The sequence below is a fragment of the Ziziphus jujuba genome, chromosome 9 (assembly GCF_031755915.1).
Source record: "Ziziphus jujuba cultivar Dongzao chromosome 9, ASM3175591v1".
Classification (NCBI taxonomy): Eukaryota; Viridiplantae; Streptophyta; class Magnoliopsida; order Rosales; family Rhamnaceae; genus Ziziphus; species Ziziphus jujuba.
Window position 1 is genome coordinate 11255416 of NC_083387.1, and position 9620 is coordinate 11265035.

The 9620-nt window shown below is 25.3% G+C and overlaps 1 protein-coding gene across 1 annotated transcript; it reads left to right on the forward strand.

The window, feature by feature from the left end:
- The first annotated feature begins 559 nt into the window (after positions 1–559).
- Positions 560–2488, forward strand: LOC107411194 (uncharacterized). Its single transcript, XM_048481372.2, has one exon. It carries the CDS (start codon positions 1295–1297, stop codon positions 1739–1741), a length of 447 nt encoding a protein of 148 aa, XP_048337329.2. The 5' UTR covers positions 560–1294; the 3' UTR covers positions 1742–2488.
- The last annotated feature ends 7132 nt before the right edge of the window (positions 2489–9620 follow it).

Sequence of the window (9620 nt, forward strand, 5' to 3'; positions counted from 1 at the left end):
GGAATTTTCTTCTTAAATAAAATATATATATATATATATATGATAAGTATTAAAAGTTATCAAATTTGATATAGAATTTTAATTTGAATTCAAATGAAGATTATTAATATAGTAATAATTGGAAATCGATCAATATATTTCTCGATAAAAAAAAAAAAAAAAAGTGAAAGACAAAATATAAACCATAGATCAGCTAATCTTTTGCCACCTTAGGATCCATCGTTTGGGATTCTCTAGTAGCAAACTTATTTATAAGTGATATAAATAGTCCTTTTAATTCTAAAATTAAATTAAAACCCCTTTTCTGTTACTTTGAAATTTGTTCCTTGAAGAGAAATATTCTCGACCTAATGATTTCTCAAAATCTATGTATTTTGGAAACTAATAGAGAAATTTTAATTATTTCTATATCCTTTATGATATTAAAATTGCAAATAAATAGAAAATATTCTAAAATCGTTTCAAAGAAAATAAGGTGCATCTGATTAAGAGTAAAACGACTAATAATAATGAACCAGACAGAAGAAAAATAAAACGACAACAAAACTTCCTAGCCCATCTCTGTCTAGCTCAGTCTCTGCGTAACATGCAAGTTTTCAAAAGCATAGGATCATTGCACAATGCACATCAAGTTCATTGGCCATTTTTTCATTATAATATAAGTTAAAGATGTACTTTTTTTTCATTTTTTCCATATTTTCTTGCAGTACTAGAAAAGGTCCTGAGAAAGCTCTTCAACAATTTCAAAAGTCTTTGAATTTTTTGTGCCCCGTACATCCCCACTCCTCTTCTCCTCGTTCCCCACATTTTCTCTGGTCTCCACTCTCATTTTTACCATAAAACTCAAATCAAAATTCTCTATCCCCCAGAAAAAAGCTCAAGTAATAATATATAGGAAAAAGAATATCCCAACCCAAGAAAATCTTTCCTCTTTTTTTTTTTTTTTTTTTTTTTTTTTTTTTCCTTAAAAAGCTTATGAATACCCAAACACAAATTTTCCTGCATTTTCTTTTTACTCTGAATGAACTCCTCCTACCCACCAAAATTTACTGTTTCCCCAGCCCACAGAAGCTTGAAACTTGTTGCACTTTCTGGATTCAAACTTTGACAGAAATAAACACCCTTTTGTCTCTTTTGGCAATCTTTATTACAAAATTTTCATTGTTACCCATTTCTCTGCATTTTTTTTTGTCTTTTCAAGTTGCAAAATTAGAAGAACCTCTAAAACCCCCCAAGTCCCTTTAAAATCCCAAATCCCAAAAGCAATTTTTTTTTTTTTTTTTGGATATTCCACATGTCTACTACACCAATAGACCAAGAGCCACCTCCCACGGCTATGACCCAGCAAGCTTACACAACCCATTCAGGTCACGGGTCGGTTGGACCCGTTATCGCCGTTCTCGCGGTGATCACCATCCTCGGAGTCATAGCCGGTATGATTGGCAGGCTCTGTTCGGGTCGACCCATTATGGGTCATGGGCAGTACGATTTCGAAGGCTGGGTGGAGAGGAAATGCTCGACTTGTCTCGACGGCAGAGTCGATCTTCCGCCACCGCCGCCGCGGCCGCCGGCGAACACTTCCGGCGTGGAAGTTCCGGTGGCGATGCCGGTAGAGATACAGCAAGAGATTAAGGAAGAAGAAGAAGAAGAAGAAGAAGAAGAAGAGCAACCACCCCAGCGGCAACAACAGCGACACCAACACAACAACAGCTCGCAAGCAACAACTAGTAATCAGTCTTGAAAAAAAAAGCGGAGTAGTGTACGCACTGATTTTGATTTTGGTATTTAAATTTTTTTTTTTTTTTTTGTTTAGTAATTAAAAAAAAAAAAAGTTTCATTTTTCTCTTGATGGGTTTTTAATTATTTGCTTCTTAATTTCTTCGTTCTTTTGCTTTGGTGGGTCTTGAAAATATTAGAATATTAATGAAATGGGACAAGCTTTTTTGTTTTTCAGCCATAAAAACATAAATATGCTCATCAAGTTTAACTCAAAGTGATGAAAATTAGTAGAATAATATGGTAATTAATTAAGATTCTAAAGAAATAAATTTACACATTTACAATAATTTTTTGAAATGGGAGTAATTTATCAATTAAATTCACCAACACGTGAGTTTTCTGTAGCAGTGTTTTTGAATACAAAATATCTGCATTGATGGCATGTTTTGAAAACAGTCAAGTTTCATTGGTTTTGATAACTATTTCTATGTTTGTATACGTATCACAGCTTTTGATAACTATTTCTATGTTCGAATATTTCTTTATAGTTTCTTTTTTAAGAAAAAAATAGAAAATTCTTTTTTTTTTTTTTTTTTTTTGCTTAAAAAGAAAATTCTATTAAATTCTATTTGGTTTCTTTGGATTCTCTTCCTGTGATATGTATGAAATTGTGAAAGTAAAATAATATAAAATATTTCTTTCTGAGGCATAACGGAGACAACTTTCATGCCACTTTTATGTTTTGAGGCTCCCAACCCAAGCACTTACAACAAACATTAAAAATACAGGGGAACAATATTTTATAATATATCAATGAATTAATAATAACAAAAAAAATATAAATAATAAATTAACAAATAATAAATGTTGTCGGCATCTTCTCTTTTAGACAAAGACTTTTTGAGTATATTACCCCAAAAAAAAAAAAAAAAAAGACTTCTTGAGTAATTGTTTTTGAAAGAAAATTGTAAAGACTTCTTGAGAAATTGTTTTTGAAAGAAAATTGTTCATTTTCCTTTTTCTTAAATGAGAGTGTGAACGGCTTAAAACAGGGGAAAAGAAAAGTAATGCTATATGTAAAATAAGATGCATAAAATTATAAGTTTAATAAAAATAGTATGATATATATATATATATATATATATAGAGAGAGAGAGAGAGAGAGAGAGAGAGAGAGAGAGAGGAATTTATGCCTTCTACTCTTCACTATTATTCCCTTTCTCTATATATAATTATCAATACAAAATCTTAAAAAGTTCATGGAATTATTAGTCCAAAAAACTTTTACCGGCAACTTTTTTCTCTTTTTTCTTTTTTTGAAGCCGAAGAGAAGTCTTGAGATTTTACAAAACCCCTCCAAATTCTTTAAAATAATAATAAAAAAAAAAGTTTGGAATATTACAGATTACTGGCATGCCAATACATCGAGTTATGTGGCCCAATAGGATGGCCGAAAGCCTATGACTCTTTGTAAAAAGCTTTTCTCATCTTTCTCTCTCTCTCTCCCCCTTAAATCTGAATGTTCCCATCCAAATAGCTGAACCTTCCCTTTTTTTTTTTCTTTTTTTTTACTCTTTTCTTTTTTTTTTCTTTTTCTTTCTTCTACAAACAGACACATATGAGAGCAAAAGGTACAAACGACAGCTGATTAGCAAAATGCAAAGTGTAAAAGACAGCTAGCTTCCTCATTGATATGTACCACAGTATGTACCACAAAAAGTCTACTAAAAATAATTTTTTATAAAGAAATAAATAATTTTTATATAAAAAAGAAGAAGGGAAAAGTGGGTAGTTTGAAAAAAAAATCTGCCTCAGCTTTCTATGGTGTTGTACAAAAATTCCCCTGACCATATTCAGAAGCAGTGATAGAGTAGGCATAGCCACGTGGCATCTGGATATGGTATTTGATTGTTGGTATTTGAAAAATTCCAGTGGAGGAGGCAGCTTTTGGTTCAGCTGCTGCAATGCCATGCCACCACTCCACCACCAGCAGCTATCAATCCATCAGAGATGACCACCCTCCCTTGTACAGAGTTTCTTATGCACTCCAAAAAACAAATTCTTATCAACCAAAGGGGGAAAAAAAATTATTAAAAAAAAAAAGAAAAAAAAAAAGAGAGTCTGGCATAGTCATGTTTGAGCATAAAATTAAGTTGATATATTATTTGGTCTATCATCCAACCATGATCTTAGGAGCAGGGAAGGAACCGGAATTGAATGTTTGGAAGGCCAAAATGTAAAATGGAAAAAATTAAAATTATATTCTACCATATTTTTTGTTATATTCAAGTTTAAGAAATATTATTAGGCAAAAAATGTGCACGTGATTAGTATAGAAATTGAAAGGCTTTTTAAGGAACTTTTAATTTGTCAATGAATTATTATGTGTATTAATATGATAGCATCATGTATCAAACAATATACATGATCTCAAAATTAGTGTGGGTAAGAAAACATAAAATTAAAAAAGAAAAAAGAAAAAAAGTTATAAAGGTTGATAAACATTAGGTAATTTTAAAACTAATTATACTATAAAACTTATTTACTTAATTCAATTTCCGTCTTATAATAGTTTTAATAAATAATTTTATATTATTTTACAATATCACATTATAATTAAAATTATTATAAGATGAAAATTGAATTAAGTATATTTATTTTGCATTGGAGCATAATCATTGAGTTATTATATATAGTTATTATTAGCCTTTTAAGGATTTTTATCAAATGAGACTGATTAATTGGTATATCTTTTTCTTTCGTCATTTTCTTTGTTTTATGATTTAAATGTTTCTTACATACAAATATGCGATTCTACAAATCTCAAATAAAGGTAAAATATGATACATAATTAGTTAATATTTGTGACACTAGCATTAATTATTAATCATTGTACAATGTACGGTATATATAATTATAATCAATTATTTCAAAAATAATTTATAATAATTACTTGTATTCAAATATAATAAAGACATGTGGAAAAGTTTTTTTACTAACTATTTTATTTTTATATATAATATAGATAATATATATATATATATATATATATAATATCATAAATAATAATATTTAAGTTTTGATGTTATTGTATATTACTTGCACGTTTATATATAAAATTTTAAATTATATTATATGTATTATGTGTTTTAAAACTAAATTAAAATAATCTAAAATACCAAATTAAAAATAAATATAAATTTGATATATTGAAATAAATAATAATAATAATTAAAAAAAAAACAAAACATATTCATTCAATAAAATCATCTCAATACTACTAATTTTCGATTTATCATCAAACTTTAGGATCTTCTAAAATCTTATGACTTGAATTTTGAACATTCACTGCATCTTGTTAGTGTTGATCTAGTTGATAAAATCAATCTGCTCGGCCATACTTAAAAACTTATTTAAAAGTTTTATTGTTACTAAGTATATTTGGATCTTATATTTTTTTTTAATCTATATCATAAAAATTTGTCAAGAACTAAAAGTTTGAACTTTATATATAATATATTTAATTATAAAATTTAAATTCAAATGTGTTTACTTATTTAATTTTTCTCATACATATACAATTTTCATACCTATTTAATTTTTTCCATCTATAAAATTTAAATTCAAATGTATATATATAATATTTTTCATCTATGAAATTCAAATTCAAATGTATTATTTGATTCCTTATAAATAATTAATTTTTTTTATATTAAATCATTATAATATAATTTAATTATATTTAATATTGTTGTTGTTATTATTATTATTATTCTTATTATAACTTAATTAATAATAATTTGAATCTCAATATATATATATATATACAGTTTCACTACTATATGTGTCGACTTGTACATTATGACACAGATTGATATCAAATTATATATAATTTATGAAGTTTTGTATATATTTTATTTCAATATTATATATAATTTGATTATGACCTATATTTAATGTGCCTGTCAATATTTATTATAGTAAAATTTTCAATATAAAATATACATTATTACCAACAATTTATATAATATATAAAAGTAGAATATATATATATATATAATATAATTTTATAATCATATTTGTATATATAAAAATATTTAAAATACATTTTATTAAGGGAACCATATATATATCTATCTAATACAATTTATGTCATATATAATATCATAATAATAAGATATATATTTTATTTTTTCACTTCATGTCCGAAATATATAATATTCAATTAATCAACTTGCTGCTCATTTCACATATGTGGTAATTATACTTATAATATTATAAAAATAAATATATAGTTAGCTATTATTAGTAAATAATAATATATACTTATTGTTATTTTATAATAATATATTTTATATATTTTTGGATATATCCATAAAAGATAAAAAGTTTCATACTCTTCCAACAATTATATAATATTATAATAATAAAAACATATATTTTTTAATACAATCAATAAAAAATAAAAAGAAAAATTATATTTTTAAATAATTGTTCCATTTACTATTGATTAATATTTTTATAGAATCATAAATCAAAAAAAAAAAAAAAGGAAAGATGATTTTTTCTTTTAATGGTTTTAGAGCAAAATTAAAAAAATTAAAAGAATATGAGGATGACATGTAAGATTAACTATTTTACTTTTATATATTACATAGATACATAGATAAGTCATAATAAGAAAAAGATCCCAGTTCCCATGGAAGCATAGAGTACAGCCGAACTATTCTCTAACAAAAGAAAAAAAGGCCCAATGGCTCATGGGAAAAAAAATTATATATTCATGTGGATTTAAAAAAAAAAAGGGTAAGTTCAATGCTGTTGGGGTGACTAATTTTTTTTTCTTTCTCCAATCTCCTTTACCAGTAATTAAGAATACTACGAGGGTTATAAATTTTTTTCTCCAAATCTCGTTTACTAGTGGTTAACAAAACTAAACCCTAGACTCATAGAAAGTGAACATAATAATATCCTCTCACATCATTTGAATAATAGAATTTGATGAAAAAAATTGATGACTCTATCATTTTTTTTAAACATACCAATGAGTTAACAAATGTTGTGGCATAAACAACGTGTTATTATCATATTAGTTAACAAACAAATATAACATAAAAATGGATACATAGATCATCGAAAAAAGAATAAATGTAATTCAATTCAAATCAAATCAATAAATTAATATCATTTATTTTGTGAACTATTATTATTTTTTTAGAAAAATAATATTTGCAAGGTCTGTTTGGTCAGCAGTACTGTATTATTAGCTTGCATTAAATTACTTGTGCTATATTAGCCTCTATTGAATTATCATTATATGATGTTTGGTGCAAGATAGTATTATATTATAAATTTTTGTAAAAAACTTAATTTTACCAAGATAGAATTGATTTTATTATTGTTCATCTAATTTTTTAACAATGACATTATAAATTTGTATAATATTAATTATTTAAAAAAATTAAACATTAAAATTTTTAGAATATTAAAATGAATATCTTCATTATTAAATAGATTTTTGTTACACTAAGCAAGAAAAATAGACAAAATTGATTTTGTATTATTAATTAATATTTATTAAAATAATTATTATTCATAATATATTGAATTTATGTATTATTATTATTATTCATGAATAATAACAATATTATCTAAAAATATATAATATTCATTTTTTAAAAAATTAAACATTTTACATAATTACCATATACATAACAATTATCTCATGTATATATATATATATATATATATAAACACCCTAAAGCTTTCCCAATATAAAATGTATATAATATTAAAGTAAAAATAAATTTTTGCAAAATAAAATAGTTTTCACATATACACTCATTTATAGTAATACTATGAGTGTCAATAAAGCTTAGGTGGCACTTTTGTAATTTTTTTTTCAATTTTTATAGTTTTTTATTAGGCATGTAATGTTACTATTTTTTGCTTACTCTCCAATTAATAGGTATTACTTTTAAAAATTTACGCTTTACATTTGTGGTTATAAATGGATATAGTATGGTTTTTTAGGTCATTTTTCTTGTTTGCTTTACAATTAATTGATATTACTTTTATAAATGTGCCCTTCATATTTACGGCTTTAATATGGTTTTTCGATAATTTTATTTTATCTCATCTTATATATATATGTGTGTGTGTGTGTGTGTTTGTGGATGTTTATGTTAGGATTAGTATTTATCAAGAAAAAGTGGATCACTGCTACTAATCCTCTTGATCTCTCGGATATTTCTCCTGCTCCATTTCTATTTTACACTTTACAATACTTTAATTCCTATACTATTTTAAGACATATATATATATATATAGATATATTTTTTTCTGTTGTCTACTTCACTTCATTTGCTTGAGCTGCTTAGGGTTGATAATCTAGCAAACAATGTAAAGCCATATTTGAGGAGTTTGAGATTAAATCTTAAAAACATTTCTTAAAAAATACAAGAAAATAGAAAATAAAATTATATTTAAAACAATTAAATAAAGTATGTGGATAGATTATAGTACATATGAATGAATGATTATTGTTATATATATTTCTATTGGAAATAAATAAATAAAGATTAAAAGTACGTTTAGTTCTTATTATTTGAACATATTTATATTATTTGGTTGATATGTGATAAATAATTTAATATTGTGCGGTTAATATGTATTAAACAATTTACATTTTTAGTTGAAGTCTACTAAACCTTTAATAAAGAATTAATGATATTTTAGGAAACTCACATAAAAATGTAGTGGGAAATATATTCATACACTTGAGCTAGTTAAAGAATATAGTTTTGGCAGTAACTAAAATGATTTCCAAGAAGGATGATCAAATTTTTTTTAAAAAAAAAAAAAAAGTTTCAATTGTAGGACAAATAAACAATCAATAATGATAAAGTCACTCTCATCAATCATGAACAACTTAGAGTAGAAGTGAACTTACAAAATAAGTTTTTCTGCAAAAATGTTATGATATTGAAATTAAAATGTAAATGCCCAATATTTCATCATTAATATCTTTGAAAAATGTAGAAGACCCTAATCTAGTCTCGGTTTAATTTAAATATGCCAAATAACATGTAAAGCAATGATAATTATAGGACAGTGCTATTTACTTCCTTTAGTTTGGATTGCTAATGTCCATTTGACGTCTCATGGTAATTAGATCTCTCTTTTTCTTTTTCTTTTTTTGGTTTATTTCTAGAATTGAGTTTTTGTTTTGTATTTAGTAGATTTACATGAAAATCCAAAAAAAAAAAAATTATATTAATATTGTAATTGAATAAATTTATTACTAACACTACGCGAAAATTAAGATCTAGCGACACCCACTAAGCAACGCTATGAAATAAATGTGTCTAAAAAAATAAAACCTCGACTCTAAGGTTAATGCGTCAGTAAAAATGCAATAAATAGACGATGCATCCGAAAAATGTCGACGTCAAGAAGTCGCTAGAAACAACAACACATGATGCATCCGTTAAGAGTCGCTGAATATTCATCCCAACAAAGTCGTCTTTAATAAAATGCGTATATTTTATATGAATTATATTGTTTAAATGCTACACTAATGAAAAATGTTAATCAATTTGATTTTTTTTCAACATTAAAAACCGGTGAAAATATTAAAGAAAAATAACAGAGCTGGATTTTTTTTTTTTGTTCCGACATTATTGATATCCGGCGACGCAAAACAAACTCTATACGTCGCCTGTTAACTTATTAATTTTTTTTTTATTTTTTGTAAATATTAATCAGTTGTAAATATTAATCAGTTAATTTTCTTTCAATTTTAAATAACAAGTGAAAATATTTAAGCACCATCACAGAGTTTTTTTTTTTTTTTCAAAAATATATTCATCAGGCGACGCATTGGCATATTGTGCATCGTC

What these genes read in the sequence shown, in the direction of transcription:
- LOC107411194 (XM_048481372.2), top strand. Translation starts at nt 1,295, where the DNA reads ATGTCTACTACACCAATAGACCAAGAGCCACCTCCCACGGCTATGACC.